Below are 20,071 nucleotides of genomic sequence, written 5' to 3' on the forward strand. Positions count from 1 at the left end.
CAATTTTGGTGTATTTCAACTTTTTTTTACCTTGATTTTGCAGAGCACTTAGAGTTCAGACAAGTAAACTCTACCAATCTTTTATTGTCTACAAAATTGTAAGAAAAAGAAGTTGAAAATGTGATAACTAAGTACACTTGCACTTTCCAACTCTTCAGTGAAGAGAAAAAAAAAAACAAGAATTCATGAGTCCTGGAATTACTTTAATGATGTTGTATTAGAAGTATATAAAAGTAGAAGAGGTATATTTTGCATTGTGTCTAGTCCTAATTTGAGGAATATGCTCCATAAGAAAATGAACCACAATATTAAAGGTTTTCCTTGTCATATTTGTACTGTCACCAAAGATTCTTTCTGCTTAACATTGGAAGGAAGGGGGGTAAGTTTTCCTGGAAATTGTAAATCTAGATGATAGAGGCACCTGGCAGAGATTTGGCAAATTTTGCACACTATTATGACTGTATGGACATATTCTAAAAGATTAATTTTGCAATTATTTAGTTGAAACAAAACTCTAAAAGTGGCAACTGCTTAGTTGGCAGAAGATTTCAGGCCACATGAAATCTTGCCCTTACCCATGGCTTCTCAAAGGTCTAATGTCCTTGGTCAAGTCACTGACCTGTGTATGGGAGTAACAATTTCTTCATGGTGTCATTGAGTCTGTTTCCTTTTTTGCACTCACTGCTCAGGACCATAGGGATTCTTTACTTCCCTGATCTCTCCAGATTCTTTGGTGTAGCCAGAGTTTATCTAGTTAATGCCTTGCCGGTTTCAGTCATTCCTTTGCTGCTGTGAAATCAGCCAGCTATTCATCCTTGGACTGACCGCATGTCCCAGAACTGATCTTGAATTTTGTTACTTGTCCCAAGAAATTTTAGAAAATTATGCAAATCTCCATGATACTGGAACTGTCCTGGAACAACTAGTCAGACCATGCTACCCTTTTATTACTGTTATTACTTACGTAAATGGTTGTATTTCCAGGTTAGGGTCACAGCTTTCTAGGATAAGCAATATTGACATACCAGAAAACCTGGAGGATATTTCACGTACATTTCTCCCCCATGAATCAATCAACTGTGTATATTGAGTGCTTACTGTTTTCAGGGCACTGTACTAAGCGCTTGGGAAGAGAAGCAGCATGGCTCAGTGGAAAGAGCACAGGCTTGGGAGTCAGAGGTCACGGGTCAAATCCCGGCTCTGCCACTTGTCAGCTAGGCGACTTTGGGTGAGTCACTTCACTTCTCTGTGCCTCAGTTACCTCATCTGTAAAAATGGGGATGAAGACTGTGAGTCCCCCGTAGGACAACCTGATCACCTTGTAACCGCCCAGCGCTTAGAACAGTGCTTTGCACATAGTAAATGCTTAATAAATGCCATTATTATTATTATTGGGAGAGGGCACTGTATTAAGCGCTTGAAAGAGCACAACATAAAGTTGGTAGATACATTCCCTGCCCACAACAAGCTTACAGTCTAGAAGAGGAGAGAGACACTAATATAAATAAATTGCCAATATGTTTGTAAGAGCTGTGGGGGTGAGGGAGGAGTGAAGAAAAGGTGCAAATCCAAGGGCAAGCATGACACAGAAGGGCTTGGAAGAGCAAATGAGGGCTAACTCTGGGGAAGCCTCTTAGAGACTTGCTTGCAGCAAGGTTTTGAAGGTGGAGAAAGTAATCATCTGTTGGGTATGAAAAGGGAGGTCATTCTAGGCCATTGGTAGGTGTGGGCTAGAGATCCCCCATCTCCCACTTTCACTGATGTAGAGAAAGAAAGCTCACTGAGGGCAGGAATTGTGTCTAACAACTTTATTTATTGTACTATCCCAAGCGCAGTGCTCTGCCCATAGTAACTGCTCAATACTCACAAAACACAATAGGGTCTTCCCTTTCGTGCTTCATTCATTCACTCAGTCATGGTTATTGAGCATTTACTGTGTGCAGAGCACTGTACTAAATGCTTGGAAGAATACAGCAATAAAGAGAGACAATCCTTGCCCACAACAGGTTTACAGTGTATAGGAGGCTCACAGTCTCTGTGGGCTTTGTCCACTCTAGGTCCCTAGTAGGAATTCTGAACACAGTATGCATTGAAAACCAAGCCATCAGCTCCCTAGCCACAGTTGAAACAGCATGGCATGGTGGATAGAGCACAGTCCTGGGAGTCAGAAGGTCATGGGTTCTAATCCTGGCTCTGCCACCTGTCAGCTGTGTGACCTTGGGCAAGTCACTTTGCTTCTCTGTGCCTCAGTTACCTTATCTGTAAAATGGGGATTGAGACTGTGAGCCCCCGTGGGACACGGACTGTGTCCAACCAGATTTGCTTGTATCTACCCAAGCGCTTAGTACAGTGCCTGGCCCATAGTAAGCCTTTAAGAAATAGCATTGTTATTATTACTACTGTGTGCCTACCTGGCTTCCTCATGTGAGGAAAAGGAGATACAAAATTAAGTTCCAGAATTCTATGGGACCTAAATTAAGTATGTTCCAGCACAGATATTCAGGTCTTCACTCTTAAAGTAGCATCTGCATTAAAAGGAAGTTACTAAAGTACCCAGAAACATATCTTTCTGGGAAGGAGTACAAGGAAGGCTGACTAGTTAACCAGGAGGAGTCCCAATACTAGGGTATTTGCACATTTCTCAAATTACCTTGGGAGAGAAGCATCATTGACAAGTGGGTAAAGCACAGGCCTAGAAGTCAAAATGGCCTGAGTTCTAATCCTGGCTCTGCTGTTTGTTCACTGTGCAACCTTGGGCAAGTCATTTAACTTCTTAATGCCTCATTACCTCAACTGAAAGTGGGAATTACTACTGTGAAACCCAAGTGGGACATGGACTGTGTCCAGCTGATCAGCTTGTATTTACCCCAGATTCTAATACAGTGCCTAGCCCATAGTAGGTACTTAACAAATACGATAAAAAGAGAGAGTCTATCCTACAGACTGTTCTAAACCAGGATGCAACATTCACCTTATGTAATTTACTTCATTTTACCCATCCTGGTATATGGGAGAACAATTCTTGAAGCAACTAGTCCTGTACATGATAACTTCATTTTATGATCAAATAAATTGTTTGCCAACCATTTCTACAGTTAACAATTTGAATTACAAAAATTAGTCTGATCATTTCCTTTTCATGTTCATAATGGATAAAATATGATTTGAGTTTTTTAAAAGGTTTTTTGGTTTTGAGCATCCCAAGCACACAAAAGGGAAATTTCAAAGGGCAATTTGAAAGACAACTAAACATTAGTCTCTACCATAATTAGCCATCACTCTGAAAGATCACTACTGATAAAAAAAAGTGTACTTTGTATCACTATTTGAAATGCTTAGAAAATATTTTACCAAGAACTTTCCTGAAATACGTTTCATCCTTCATCTGCAATTGAATGAATGCTGCAATTTTAGTTTCATCCTAGCAATTGAGGATATGTTTCATCTCTCAATCTTTGAATTTGATTTAAAAAAAGTTTCAAAATCACTTTATGACATTTAAGCCAGAAGATGACTGAGCATTGCGTGTGACTCACTGCAGGTGCCATAAAGAAAATGGAAGCTGCCAATTCAACTTTATAGAACAGCATTTGCATGGAGAGATGCATCTACATTGCATATTCTGAATTGGCTGAATAAAGAAACTAGTCATTTTCAGTAATCATCAGAAACAAATGCTAGTTTCTTTCTTACCTTAGCAAATAGCACAAAAATGAGGAATTTTCAGAGATTGATTTCTTTGGAATGATGTAATGTACCAGTAAATAACAAAAAGTAGCCCACCTTTTTAAAGCAATTGATTTTGATGAACAATTTTTTTCCCCAATTTTATTACCTCATTTGGTCCCGATACACGACGGGGAGTTTCGGTTTGGTAACTCTCTGCAGTTCCATAGTTGTACTCCTGGAAGTCATCAACAACATTGGCCTAATAATAAAGAGGAAAAGGATTTCATTCAAAACGTGCTAATGCTTGGTTGTTCAGGAATCATATTTGAAATTGGGTTATGGTATTAGCCAGAAGGGAATTCATCTAGTGGGGTTAGGTCTAATTTACGACTCATCATCAGAGATCTTCCAGTCTGGACCTGGAAACGATCTTGATATTTTTTCTTTGCTACCTTTGCCCCTAGTTTGGCTTTTGCTGCCGCTTGGTAACTTTTCTTCTTCTTGGATGCAAATTTTTCAGATTTTTTGGGTTTGAACTTTTGAGATTTCTCCTTTGATTTAGGGGCCAGTGTCCTCTTCTTCTTTTTGGAATTGGATTTCTTTTTCTGCAAAAATGCGGTGAAAGATGGAATGGACAACATAAATAAAATGGAAAAGAAAATATAGGAAGCATGAATGAAAGGAGATTAAGCAAAGGACCAAATAAATGTTGCTGCCATTCCTCCTGGTCAAGTGCTGTCCAAAGAAAACAACCAGTACAGATACACAGGAAAGGACTGCATGAAAAGAATATGAAGAATTGAATAAGCATATGGAATGAGATGATAAACCACATGATGATGGACAGGAGACACCACATCACAAATCGACTTGTTTCCTTTACCTCAGTTTGTGCTACTGTTTCCTCAATTAGGGTGGGTCCCTCTGTTACAGATTCAGCCTCTTTATAATCTGCTTCCCCATACTCATATTCATATTCGATTATATCTTCAGGTGCATACTACATTGCAGAGGGAAAAATAGCAGGCATTCCTATGTTAGTTGCAAAAAAAACTAGATTAGCAGTATTGGAAAGCATCTTAACTTTTACTTGGGAGTAAAGGTTAAGGAAAGAAGGCAACAAACAAAATAAAGTTTGTCTTTTCAAAAGCATCATAAATTTATTTGAACTACTGTATTTTCTTCTTCATAGCACACAAGGACAACAATAATGAAAAAGCAAGTTTTACTGACAGCTAAATGTAAAACAGTATCTTTGGTTGGGATAGGTAGGCAACTCAGTGATTCAATTACATATCCAATTAGAGGTACTTAACATGGTGCCAGTAGTTATAAATTGAAAGGTTATTTCAGGTGTAAGTACATTCACTGGTAATCACTGTTTCTTAGTAAGTTCCTGGCAGTAATTTTGAATGAGTGAACACCATATATTTTCTGCAATGCCATCTCTGAAGAAAATAGAATTAGCATATAAATTTTCCACTAATTAGCCAACATTGAGGGAAAAGAAAAACAGGCCCTACAACTATTAATATCTCATCTGACTAGGTGCTCTAAATTGGCAAGGAGTCATAATGATAATAATAATAATAATGGCATTTGTTAAGGGCTTACTTTGTGCCAAGCACTGTTCTAAGCGTTGGGGGAGATACACAGTAATGACGTTGTCCGACATGGGGCTTACAGTCTTAATCTCCATTTTACAGATGAGGTAACTGAGGCACAGAGAAATGGAGTGACTTGCCCAAAGTCACACAGCAAAGTCGTGGGGCTATGAACCCACGACCTCTGACTCCTAAGCCTGGCTCTTTCCTCTAATCCACGCTGCTTCTCATGGAGACACGGAGGCAGCCATATGAGACTCTGGCACCTGGTGCCTGAACAAAAAAGTTAACTTGATGCCATCATTTATGTGGAGGATAAAGAGGAGCCAGATTGTGCCACTGAATTCCAGGAATTCTTAATAACCCACGGGAAAAAGAATTATTAGAGACAGGAGAAGGCAAATAAGAATAGGTTAAAGGAGGTTAACTAAATTACCATAGCTAAATAATTATCCTGAAACTTTGGCCTAAAAAAAAGTAATAAAGACTCTTTTTCCACTGGATATTGGCACATGATAATTTACCTTTAGGATTGCCATTAAAAGAACAAAGTCCTTCATTAGTTTGCTCCTACACCCATATTCAAAATATTAATCATACAGAAGCAACTATTGAAGCTGCTGTATATTGTAAGATGGTAGATGTGGAGCGAATTATAGCCAACCTAAATTTCCTTGCATTCACCATTCAAAAAGAGGAAAAAAATAAACACTTTGAAGGATATTTTGATAACAGCCAATCTGCTTATGGTTCAGTGAATTGTTTGGTCAACTGGCCTCCTTCTTTACAGTGATGCCAGTTAATGTAAAACTCCCTGGAGAATATTCCTTAGAGGTCTTGGGATATTTTCAGCAGAGACACCATCAGACTGAAAATTTATGTCAGCAGTTTCATTCACTTGGGAGAGCCTTCTTCCAAACAATGTAATGGCCATCAAATGACAACTATATACCTCCAGTCAAAAGTTTCCAAGGTTTGGGATTTATTGAATACTAACTGGTTGGAACTTTAAAGCCAGAATGGTGTCAACATGAACACATTTTCCGTTACTCCAGGAATGAAACCCACAACAAAAGAGATATCAAACTGCTGTTTGGCCTAGAGCCATTTTAGTACAATGCTTGTCAAAATTCCAGTTGTAATTATAGTCAGTTCTCCTGCAATGTAGAAAAGTTCATTCTAGAAATATGTGCATTGTGGGAAGAATGATCCTTATTTCCTCAACTACACTGGACCCCAAATATGTCATGAAAATGCATGTTGTGGAAGAACCGAATGTATTAAATTAGACCAAATGTGTTATCTGCTCATTTTCATAATGGCTTCATTTTCACAGTAGAATTATTTTTAATTATTTTTATTTACAAGGCAGGCCATTTCAGGTTTTTTTGTGTGAAGTTGATCTTGTTCTTTTATTCACATGACATTTTAAAAATTCTTGCTTTTTCATTATAAATGCTATCATTGTAATGTTTTTCTACTTTATGAAAAAGAAAGAATAGTTCAACCTGATATGGATTTAAAAATATGATTGCTTTCAAGTTACAAAAAGCTTGAACATTGCTAGAGACATATTGACAATAATAAAGAGAAGTAAAGTAAAATAATTAGAGAGAAGTAAAGTCTTTCATTTAGCTTGCTTTACAAAATAGATAGCATTAATGAAGATAATACATTTAGCATTATATTATGAAGAATGTATCTTCTCTATTTTTACAAATGCATCAACTTATTTGACATTGTATTTCCATTAATCCTGAATGCCAATCTAAAATAAACAATCAAAAGTGGTTGGTGTGCAATTTCCTTTGGTTATTCAGTAGACTACAGCTAGATTTTCAGAACCCAGAACTCACAGCATTATCAATTTCCAGAATGATCAATGAGGGGATACTGTATTGACTCCACAAGAATCCTTTAAAAGAGGAAAACCATTCCTGTCCTTTTACAGGCTGTATAAATCCAGTTCTTTCAGATTCTTTCCACCTGCCCTCTTCTCAATTCTACTGCAATCTAGATTTCACCTCCTCCATTTACAGAACTTCAGTAAGACCAAGTTTAGCAATTATCCAATGACCTCATTCTGTTTAGGACTAATGGATTCCCTTCTACCCTAATGTTTCTTTCATGTTGTTTCTTAATGGCATGCTTAATGGCTCCTTCTAGAAACCATCTCTGGCTATTGACAATAATTACTGACTCTGATTTTTCCTTTTCAGTCTCCTTTACTAACAATCTATCACCTGTGGAAATCCTAACAAGTCTTTTTCAGGTCACTCTTTTCCCATCCTCTTGGTAATTAATTAATTCGCATGGTTTCAGCTATCGCCTTTGTGTGGGCAGGGAAAGTTTCTGCCAACTCTGTTATACTGTACTCTTCCAAGCACTTAGTACAGTGTTCTGCACATGATAAGTGCTCCATAAATATCATTTAATGAATGAATGAATAAGAGTTCCTAAATCTACTTCTTCAGCCCTGATCTCTCCTCATATTTTTCAATTGTGTATCTCTTCCTGCCTCCAAAATATCTGTAAGTGGATAATCCATCAGCACCTTCACTATTTTAAACACTCAACTCCTAACTTCCTTTCTAAACTTCTCTCTTCCAACTTTGTCAACTCTGTTGACATCACCACCAGTCTCTTTCTCAACAGACAGCTCATATTTTTGACTTCTCTCTATCATACACTGACTACATTCAGTTTATTCTCTCAACTCTACTGACTTTATGCCATTCCTTGGATCTATTATTTCCTCTCCATCCTAACCAACTCGAGTAAGCCCTTGTCTCTCCTGGTTAAATGATTGTGTAAGCCCTTCTTGTTGGTTTAAGCACTAAATATTCATAATTTGGGCTTTGTGGCACCTCATAAATTGTCCTTTAATTTCAAATCATCCCATGTCTTTCATTTCATCCCACCCCATCATCTTCGTTCTTCCTAAGTTAACTTTTTAATTTCTTTCTAACTTCTCACGTCTGACATATTTTTCATGCCTTTGCCCCTTTGTAAAACTCCCTTGCTGCTCAAATATGCCAAATCACATTCTCCTGACCTTGAAGAAAACCCCCAAGCAGTACTCTTAATTAATCCCCACCTTCTTGATCAGGTCAACCATTCAAGCACTTTAGCACACATGTGATATATGTGTTTACACATCAGCACTTATGAAACATCATAATATTGGAAAATGTACTTTTATCTATTTATTTTGATCTTTAGTTTCCTTTTTCTCACTACACCTCATCAGCTAGTTCAATAAATTCCTTCTCTGAAGATGATGAAAGTCATTCATTTTTTAGAGATGTTTTACAGATTTAGTAAAATCTGCTCAATTACATTTAAAATATATATAATTTTATTGTTATCTTTAATGCACAAGCAATCCTGATCATACTGTAAACTGCTCTCCTCTGTAATTCCCATGATTCTCCAATTCAACCTGACCTCCCTTTAAAACTTCTGGAGGGGAGAATGGAAAGAAACCATAGGAGTGGCAAAGGATATGATCTGTTTCCAAAGAATTAGTTCAAGGGCAGTGAGGATATGAGAGAAACATAGGAGGACAAGGAATCAATATTTTTTTCAAGATTATAGTTTTTCTTTATATGCTCTTATATTTGAAGCTACTTCTTTTCCTTTGTCTTTTATCCTATCACTAACAAATATTTGACTGTCTACTGGGTGCAGGGCATTATAATAGATGTAATATGTAAGATGTAACAGATTTCTTCACATACAGACTGAAGAAAATTCAAATATCTTTAGGAGTTCAATAACTAACTTGTTACAAAGTATGCAAATAAAATCATAAAGGCTATCCAATTACCATAATAATTTCATTTTGATTGGGGAGAGGGAGTCGGTCCAGTCATTTTACTCCGGTCCCCATTAAAATTAAAATTAAAATCTCCACTTGCCATTCTAGACTGTGACCCCGTTGTTGGGTAGGGACCATCTCTATATGTTGCCAACTTGTATTTCCCAAGCACTTAGTGCAGTGCTCTGCACACAGTAAGGGCTCAATCAATACAATGAATGAATTAAAATATTACAGAACTAACATTCAATTTCACTCTTCTAATAGCATCATTTTTATCTTCTGAATGTTTATTCTAGTGTATCTCTCAGTGTTCAATAAGTGATCAAAGTTGGTCAAGTATAAGAATAATGAAATTAGAGTAAGTTAGAAAATGTTTATTAATGAACAGTTTATTAATTGGCTTGGGAAATACTATGTCAAATAAGTTAATAAAGGAGTTTGTTGTGAGTAATGGATATTTACTTTCATTCATTCTAAAGGCAGAAATATAGACAGCCAAACCACTATGATTGAAATTCAGGTAATGTAAACACCAATCAATCTTTTGCAAAATAGTATCTGTTAACTCATCCCATTCTTATGGGAAGTTGAACATTATAGATCCTATGTAAAAGTACTCATATGTACTACAATGCAAATCACTGATGTTCCAAGATTCATATCATAGAGTCTATTGTTTTGGTTGGCTGCCTTTTCATACCACCACAGAAGAGCTATACTAAAATGAAAACATGCATATGCAATAGTCGTTACAAGTTAAGGACAAAGAAAGCCTAGTGCTTTCTGATGAGGCAAAAAAAAAATATTTCCACTCTGACTCACTCGACATATAATAGCAAGCAGTATCATCATATTGCATTGCCAGATCAGCATGCAATTCCATAGAAATAAATGCAGTTTTGTATTAAATTATTTTCAAATATACAAGTATGATAGATCAGCTGTATGCAATCCAGATACAGAATAAGGGAATTGTTTAAAATGATAAAACACTGTTTCAAAGTGATTCTCATGATATTAAAAATATGGTTCTGAAGATCTAACCTTCTGTTAGAATCAGAAAAATACAGTGACTTACATCCCTAATGAGTCATATCAATGCAAATGATGAACCAATTTTTAGACATAGAACCCAAGCTTGGGTTATGAGCTCAAACCAATGTCCCTCTAGCAATCATGCCTATACCTATTGCTGAAAAGCCTGAGCACCTATGACTCATAGCATTCATGTAACTTGAAATTCCAACATTTGAACAAAAAAACCACTGAGTAAAACCTGTAATATTTGATGACAGGTTCATTCTGCAACTTTAAAATGCTGATCAATAAAATGAAAGTTAACACAGAATTAAGCCCCGTTACCTTAGTTCCACAAAAATTCCCAGCTTGATCAAACTTCAGAAACTGGTCACAACCGGTTGTGGAATGCTAAAATCCTAGGTCTTTGAAAAGTATGTCAGTGATGTCAAAGAGCAGGCATTCCTCACATTGGATAACCTAATGCAAATCCAACTGATGGGGAAAATGAATGGTCCCTCCCATTCCCTGAATGGGATCGTCACACGTCTTTATTCCATATAAACTGGATCTTTGATTAGTAAAACTCAAATGAAAGCTCCTTAGATCAAAGGCAATATTTTTGACCGAAGACTGAAGAATTGGCCTTTGTTTTTCAGAAACAGTACATCAGAAATAGTATATCTTGACCCCACCTCCCAGGATTTTACTCCTCTTCCTCATCAACTACTGTTAATTTGAAGGGATAAAATCAGATTTCTGAAAATGTATCAAATAACAATAATAATAATAAAATAGCATTTGCTAAGCATTTACTATGTGCCAGGCACTATATTAAGCGCTGCAGTGGATACAAGCCAATCAGGTTGAATCCAGTCCTTACCCCATGTGGGCTCACACTCTCAATCCTCATTTTACAGATAAGATAACTGAGGAACAGAGAAGTGAAATGACTTGCCCAAGATCACACAGCAGACCAGAGGTGAATCTGGGATTAGAACCCATGGTCTTCTGACTCTCAGGCCTACGCTAGGTCCCCTATGCCATAGAGCGTCTCAGATTCAAGAGACATCAGTAAAAGTTAAACTACAATTGGTTAATGAAACAAATATAAAATTATTTTAGACTCCCAATTTCTGAGATGCTCTGTTTTCTATTCAAGGTATCGTAACTATCCCCCTAAATAGTTTGGATTGCCCTCAAAAGTCAAAGGAATGAAAATTACAGAACTTGAATGTGTATGCTACTGTATGTGGATGATACAATGGAATTATAAGCATCTGGAAATAATGCAGTTTCTTATCAATCCTAGCACAAATTCAGCATATAAAAAGTATCAATATAAATAAATTATTCTTTATATACACAGGAAGGAGAGAAAATTTTCATAACAGATGACCACTGATCAATGTCGGCTTGAAGACTCTTTCCTGGGGGAACATTTAAACTGTGAAAAACATTGGGTTTAGTTGAAGATACCACAGAGATCATAACAAAAAGGATAACTGTCACAGTAATAATAAACTAGAATTTAGATTTCCCAGATCTTATGATCTAGTACTCACCTCGTCGATTTGAGGTTCTTGAGCCTGAGCAGCATTGGGGACAGGGGAATCACAGTCAGGACTATAATGCTCACAATAGTCGTAAGCTGCTTTGGGGTCAGCTGTAATTAGCAGTTGCTGGATATCACCCTGGAGGGAAAAAAATGAAGAGGAATTCATTTAAAATGCTTGTCATATTTTCACTGCCCTTCTGACTTGACCTATGAACCAGGCCAATATTGACCTGGTTTGTGAGAAAAGCCCTGTGCATGTTTAGGGATTTTGCTGTGCTTTAAAGTCAGCATTCGCTTATTCTTTCAATGAATCCTTTTAGTTCATGTCTCTGAATTCGTTAAGTTCTGCCCAGACTGTCCAGTCCTTTCCAGTTCACTCTTACAATTTTAAGCCAGGCTAATTTTAAACCAGGCTAGTCTACAGCTTCAAATCCTTCTCCAGAATAGGTCTCTGGTCTAGTTCAGTCTGGTATCCTGTCTGAAGGGCAGCTCATAAATGAGCTAGTACTCGAGTTATTTTGGAACTAGGGTTTAGTTCTGGGTCATTGAGGTTGGACAAGAATCAGGCAAAACTCCAGAATTGGGGACCCAGGGGTAATGCCATTTTCCAAGTCTTTACCATCTGCCCTATAACAAGAAACAGCACCTTCTCCCTTAGTAGAGTGACAGTTGCAGCACCCCAGTCAAGTGGCTATGCAGGCACCACAAGAACGCTTCATCCACTTAACAATATCAATTCCTGTAGCATATTTCCTATACTTCCACTTGTCTGCTGTGTGACTTTGGGCAAGTCACTTCACTTCTCTGTGCCTCAGAAACTTTATCTGGAAAATGGGGATTAAGGCTGTGAGCCTCACGTGGGACAATCTGATCACCTTATATCCACCCCAATGCTTCAAACAGTGCTTCACACATAGTAAGCGCTTAACAAATGCCATCATCGTTATTATTATTATTATTATTATACCTTATCACTTTCCTATGGTCCCAGATTAAGGTAAAAAAAGAAAGCAGCTCTGAAGATGTCCTCAAGTTTGTCTGCCCCTGAGAGAAGACTTTCTGAACTTCCCAAAAAGGCATAGTTTAGTCCCGGGTCCAGAGCCAGAGACAAACATATGCCCAAAGTCCTGGGCAGTTTGGAGTCAGGTACCAATTGTTCCTTTTCCCTTTCACTTTGGTTCATTTCATAGATGACTCACACCTGTTAGATGGTAACATCAATTAGTCTGAAACACATATATATCATCTAATTAACCTGTTTGTTCCTGTATGAATGAAAAGGCCTATTTGGGACCCCCAGTTCTGGCTACATTGTGTGCACAAATGGATTGTGTTATGTTTAATGTTTGCAATGCCTGGCACACTTTTCTCTTTTGACTCCTTGTCGCTCAATCTAAACAAGGTTTTTGCTCAAGAACAGCAGTCAGGTTGTTTCTTCATAGCAATATTCCTGGTGACTCCTTAAGGAAGCAGTGTTGGATAGTGGGATAGCAAGAGGCTCAGGATAGTAATTCCTCAATTTTCCTGTTGTGTGACGTTGGGCAAGTCACTTCACTTCTCTTTTGCCTCAGTTTCCTCTTCTGTAAAATAGAAATTAAGTACTGCTCCATTAGACTGAGCTCTATATAAGACTGAGAATGTATCCAATCTGATTGTATTGATTCCACCCAGGTCTGAGCGTTTATAAAGACCTTAACCAATACCATAATTATCATTACTATTATTGTACTCTTCCAAGTTTTTGTACATTACTCTACACACAATTAGCCCTTAATTAATACCGATGAATAAATTCCACTGATTGTTAATAAATAGGAGCAGCATTTCTTCGTGGAAAGAACATGGACTTGGGAGTTGGAGGACCAGGGTATCCCAGCTCTGCCATATGCCTGCTGTGTAAACTTGGGCAAATCACTTAACTTCTATAGGTCTCAGTTACCTCATCTCTAAAATGGGGACTCAAAATCTTTTCTTCCTCCTATTTAGATTGTGAGCTTTGTGTGAGACAAGGATTGTGTCTGATCTGATCGCCCTATATCTTCCCTAGGACTTAGAACGGTCCTTGATCTATATTAAGCATTTAAAAATACCACAGTTATCATTATTAGCATTAGTAATATTAATGATAACAATAATTATGATATTCAGACAATTCTGCACCTCAGCTGAAAACTGGGAGTGGATAAATATTATCATTAGAATTATTAATAATCGTAAAAATTATCATCAACTTCCGGTTTTCCCCTAAGATGCAGCATTGTCCAAGGCTTTGTTTTACTGTGTCTTTACCATATTTCCTCTGACTCTCTTTTATTGGTTACCCAATTTCAATTCTGAATCTGAGCTCACTGTGGGCAGGGTTTGTCTTTTTACTGCTGTACTGAACTTTCCCAAGTGCTTAGTGCAAGTGTTCAGCTCTGCACGTAGTAAGTGCTCAATAAATATGATGAATATACAGTAGCTTCTGTGAATCCGACTATCACTTGGTCTCATCACATATTCCACCCAGAGTAACATAAATGCTAGACAAGTACTACACTCAAGAACATCATCATTCGTGATCATATCCTGAAATTAGATATTGCAATTGTCCATAACTGATAATGATTGAGCTGCTCAAGGAATAAGAAAATGGCTTCCTGTAGCCTATACAAATGTTTTTTTGTTTTCTAGGTCATTTATTAATTTAGCTTGAATATTTGAACCACCTTAGATAGGATTCTGTCATCCTTTACACTATAAACTCTTATTTTGGGAGCTCAATATTTACTCATAAAATTTATTCTTAATCTGAAATATGCAAATTTAATCAAGATCTAGAACTGCAATTTTTTTTCCCAGAAGAAAATCTACACCCTTTTTAACCCTACCATAAATAGTTGGGAGGAAGGCAAAGACATAAGCAGGCAGAGCCCGCTGTTGGGTAGGGACTGTCTCTATGTGTTGCTGACTTGTACTTCCCAAGCGCTTAGTACAGTGCTCTGCACACAGTAAGTGGTCAATAAATACGACTGATTGATTGATTGACTAACTGAAGATGATCACGTTATCGAGTAACAGGAGTGTATCTGACTAGCACCTCAGTTAAGGCAATCAGATGCTGAAATCATAATAAAATAAATGTAAAACATCCCAGACAGTCATGTCAAAAGCAAAGTGCCAAATATTTTTCAGATATTAATAGCTGTGGAAACCTAACCTGCTACAAAAATTCCTGAGACTTAATCCCTGTTATGGGAAGTTGAATTTCAGCACCAAAATCATCATTCCATAGATTCTTTCGCCCAACCCCAATTTGCCAGTTGTAACCCCTTACCACAGAAAAAGCAGATGCTCTGCTGGAATTCTGTGGGTTGCAGCACCAGGAGAAAAGCTGTGGGTTGAGCTACTGTGGCCTATCCTATCAGCTCTTCTGTCTCCACTTCTATCTGAATCCTATGCATTTCCAATTATAATAATAATGACGATAGCATTTATTAAGCACTTACTATGTGTAAAGCACTGTTCCATAACAATAATAACGATAGCGTTTATTACACACTTACTATGTGCAAAGCACTGTTCTAAGCACTGGGGAGGTTACAAGGTGATCAGGTTGTTCCACGGGGGGCTCACAGTCTTATTCCCCATTTACAGACAAGGTAACTGAGGCACAGAGAGCTTAAGTATCTTGCCCAAAATCACACAGCTGGCAATTGGCAGAGCCAGGATTTGAACCCATGACCTCTGACTCCCAAGCCTGTGCTCTTTCCATTAAGCCACGCTGCTTTTTAAGATACAATGAGATTAGGTCAGACTCAATTCCTGTCTCACATTGGGGAGCAAGAACAGGTATTTAGCCTTCATTTTATAGATGAGGAAACAGGCATAGAAAATTTCAGTGACTTGCCCAAGATCACACAATTGGTGAAGCTGCAATTAGAACTTAGATGTCCTGACACCCAGGTTCATGCTCTTTCCACTAGACCAAACTTCCAATAGGCCACACTGCTTCTCACTGTGACTTTTCAGTCCCCTGTTGGAGCCCTGAAATCTGTGACCATACTTCTGATTGTGGGGTATTTACTCACTGGAGATGTAAGGCTTGGAAGATCTGGTCTAGTCCTGAAGAGCAGTACTAATAGCAGAATTTAATAAGTGTCCAGTTGATGTAATACAACATACGCAGCTCTTGGGGAATACAGACTAATGAATCAATCAACGGTGTTTATTGAGTGCTTACTATCTACAGAGAACTTTACCAACAACTTGGGAGAGTACAACACAACAGGTAGGCAGGTTTCCTACCCCAAAAGAGGTCTTCTTGTCCATGAGAAGCAAGTCATGGGGGATACAAACCTAAAAACATTTTTGTGTGATCCAGAGCTCCAGAACATCAGGATGCTGATCGAGTATAGGGTGGATCATCAAATTTTGCTCTGTGATACTGTAGTTGGACTTACTAAAGCAACTCATTCCAAGGTTTGTAGGTTTAGACCTACTTATAGGTTCAAGAGAAGCATAAAAATTAATATAGGCCCCAACCATTTAATATAGCTCTAAACTTACTCTCAGTTATAACTGGAAATTATCTCTATACAACAGGAATAAATCAATAAATCACCTCCAGAGGGTGATCTATCAACTTTTTTTTCTTATTCGTAAGAATGGCATATTTTCTGCAACTCTCCAGTGAATATGTGATGTTTTTTAGTTCATGAAAATTGGGATTGCTTTCTTGTGCTTAATCAAGTCCCACTTCTGCATGGATAAAAGAATGTAGGATCATTTGGAATGTAGCATCAACAAAATCTCCAAATTTGGCTCAACTTTGGAATTTATCTTCTGAATTCCTCTCTCAAGTGTTTCTAAAGGATCAAAGAGAAATTTAAAATTGTTTCCTGAAATGCTGGTTAATTCCACAGCTCCTCCCTAAAAGTGAATTTTTACCTCTAAACATATCACCATTTTTTCACCGTTTTCTGTTAACACAAACACATTTTCCTCAAGTTTTATCTTTTAATGTACCTGTCAGTCTTGGCATGCTTCTGAAAAAAGACTACTCGATAGTTGTCCTTTAGGTCTGAAACTAAGGCTTGAAGGAGAAATTCTAATTAAGTGAGCAAGGCTGAAAGGGCTAATGTTTGATCATCAGCTCTTTTCATGTTGTGCTGCTGAGTTTGTTATCAGCAGTGCTAGAATTGTTTTGAATTCTGCTTCTTTGTAACAAGAAGTTTCTGCTATAAAGAATCACTTCATTCCTAATTAGTACAAGGCAGCTTGAGCTGTCTGCCTCATTTCTTTCCCAAGTGACCTATGTTATGCTATATTATTTAAGGTTCTGTCTCAGTGTGTGTTTAAAATTATTTTTCTGACCTTACTGACAGTGGCTGTTTGAGCATCCTAATGCTGACTATTCTCTACCTATGGATCACCCAGTGACTATGGGATTCCACTTTGCTTTGATTCTGTTTGCTACTTCACAGTCAAAATGACCTATAAATGATGCTGATAAAACAGCCTATAAAATGAGACGTAAAGTCTGTTGAATCCGAGTTTCAAAACCACAAACAAGATTGGATATTTAGGTCATACAAACTTCCACTCTGGTCTGAGGCTTGATGCCATATTGATGCTACACTATTTCTGTCACTCTTCCAATTCCGACATTCAAACCAGAATCTTTAGAGAACATGCTCGCTAGTTGATATATTTCAGTGATGACACCTACTCTGGGTTACCAGTTGAGGTATGTAGAGATCTCATGGGTTAAAAACTGACACATAATCTTCATTAATTATTATTATTATTATTATGTTATTTGTTAAGTGCTTATTTTGTGCCAAGCACTGTTCTAAGTGTTGGGATAGGTACAAGGTAATCAAGTTGGACACAGTCCCTGTACCACATGGGGCTCATATTCTCAATCTGCATTTTACAGATGAGGTAACTGAGGCACAGAGAAGTTAAGTGACTTGTCCAAGGTCACATAGCAGAAGCAGCATGGCTCAGTGGAAAGAGCTCGGGCTTTGGTCATGGGTTCGAATCCCGGATCCACCACATGTCTGCTGTGGGACCTTGGGCAAGTTACTTAACTTCTCTGAGCCTCAGTTACCTCATCTGTAGAATGGGGATGAAGACTGTGAGCCCCCTGTGGGACAACCTGATCACCTTGTAACCTCCAGTGCTTAGAACAGTGCTTTGCACATAGTAAGCGCTTAATAAATGCCATAAAAAAGTGGCAGAGTTGGGATTAGAACCCATGACTTCTGTCTCCCAAGCCCATGTTCTTGCCACTAGGACATGCTGCTTCACTAAAAATAATAATTATGGTATTTGTTAAGCGCTTACTATGTAGCAAGCTCTGTTCTAAGGGCTGGGGTAGATACAAGGTACTCAGGTTGTCCCACGTGGGGCTCACAGTCTTAATTCTCAATTTACAGATGAGGTAGCTGAGGATTAGAGAAGTGAAGTGACTTGGCCAAGGTCACACAGCAGACAAGTGGCAGAGCTGGGATTAGAACCCATGACCTTCTGATTCCCAGGCCTGGGGTCCAGCCACTACGACATGCTGCTTCCCTGTTAATTCCTGTTAATCCCTGTTAATTCTGTTGATTCTTGGCACTTTAGTGATACAAGGTATCAGAATCCTATGAATGTGGTCTTCTGTGCATGTGCGTTAGAGGCAATAGGCAGTTATCAGCATAAAGAGAGATTGTGTGATCTACTGGAAGAAATGCATCCTTGGGAACCATGAGATTTTTTTTTTAATGGTACTTGTTGACTGCTTATTATGTGCCAAACATTGTCAAGTGCTGGGTTAAAAGCAAGATGACAAATGGTGACAAAAACACCTACCTTTTTCTTCAACATGGGGATATTGTGAGGATAAAATGTGATCTGTTTATTGCTATATTGTATTCCCCCAAGCACTTAGTACAGTGCTTAACTCACAGTAAGTGCTTAATGAATATGATTGAATGAATGAACGAATGAATAATGCTTTGGAAAAATAAATGTTATTCAGATTCAAGCTATTAAAAATTGTGATATTTGTTAAGCTCTTTATATGTGCCAAACTAAGCACTGGGATAGGTAATCAGGTTGAATTAGCCCTGTACCACGTAGGGCTATTAGTCTAAAAGGGAGGAAGAAGAATTATTTAATACTTTATTAAATATTATTTAGATAATATTATTTAGAATTATTAGAATTATTTAGAATTATTTAGATACTAATCATATCTTTTAGACTGTGAGCCCAATGTTGGGTAGGGACTGTCTCTATATGTTGCCAACTTGTACTTCCCAAGCGCTTAGTACAGTGCTCTGCACACAGTAAGCGCTAAATAAATATGATTGATTGATCGATTAATACCCATTGAACAGATGAGGAAACTGAGACACCGAAAAGTTAAGTGATTTGCCCAAGGTCATACAGCAAGGAAGTGGCAGAACTAAAATTACAATCCTGATGTTCTGACACCCAGGTCTGTGCTCTTCCCTCTATTCATTCATTTATTCAATCATATTTATTGAGCGCTTACTGTGTGCAGAGCACTGTACTAAGCACTTGCAAAGTACAATAGGCCACTGATTCTCTGCTATCATTATATTATTTTCATCATTGGAGTTGTTATGATGATTTAGCATCTCCAAATGACAGAAAAAATGATTTTCAATCACACTATTATTCCTGGGGTTATGTTTTCCAGAAGATCAGAATCATATCAGTTTCCAGATGCTTTATTATAACCAACATTAAGATGGATATTACAAACATATCCTTATGCTTTGGAATGTACAGTTGCTCCAGACTGTTTTAGACATTTGCAAAACCAATGTGAGGAACATCAGAGAATGCCACTGATTTTTTTTTTTGATAAATAAAAAAGATAAAATGATTAATGTGAGAATTGCACAGTTTAGTTATCCATTTTAGGGACGTTCTAAAATTACTGTTCTGTATTGGAAATTTTGCTAATTTAAGCTAAAGTAAAATGCATTGGCTAAAAAAAAAAAAAAAAACCCTCACCAAAAGCAATTTCTCCTCTAGCCAATGTCAAATTTACAGAATTGAAATTAACACCCTGAGTTACAATGACAATTACTCAACCCTAGTAAAACTAACTGGCAAGTCCTTACTGACAAATGACAGCAGTAAAATCTGCTTGGACTTTTTGAATGAGAACAACACGTAAGGAATTATGACATATTTTTCCCTCTAGTTTTCCACTGTCATTTTCTACATTAATAGGTTAGTTGCACTGTCAGACTCTGAACACAAAGGAGTGTGACCTTTTTTGACAGGTAACATGGAAACAGTCTTCATCAGATATAGTAGCAACCAAATATCTGGAAGCTAGTGTTCAGATTTAATATCATTCCTCTTGCGAAACTCTCACAATTCAATAGGATGAGA

General features: G+C 37.6%; 1 protein-coding gene across 1 annotated transcript in view; it reads right to left on the reverse strand.

Annotated features, from left to right (window-relative positions):
• COL11A1 (collagen type XI alpha 1 chain) overlaps nucleotides 1-20,071 on the reverse strand; it is a 287,116-nt gene that overhangs the window by 197,263 nt on the left and 69,782 nt on the right. The window contains exons 5-7 of the mRNA XM_038745119.1: nucleotides 11,679-11,807; nucleotides 4,553-4,669; nucleotides 3,836-3,928 (exon numbers count right to left, since the gene is read on the reverse strand). Coding sequence (XP_038601047.1) covers nucleotides 3,836-3,928; nucleotides 4,553-4,669; nucleotides 11,679-11,807 — 339 coding nt within the window. The remainder of the gene's footprint in view (nucleotides 1-3,835; nucleotides 3,929-4,552; nucleotides 4,670-11,678; nucleotides 11,808-20,071) is intronic.

Source organism: Tachyglossus aculeatus, chromosome 4, assembly GCF_015852505.1.
Source record: "Tachyglossus aculeatus isolate mTacAcu1 chromosome 4, mTacAcu1.pri, whole genome shotgun sequence".
NCBI lineage: Eukaryota > Metazoa > Chordata > Mammalia > Monotremata > Tachyglossidae > Tachyglossus > Tachyglossus aculeatus.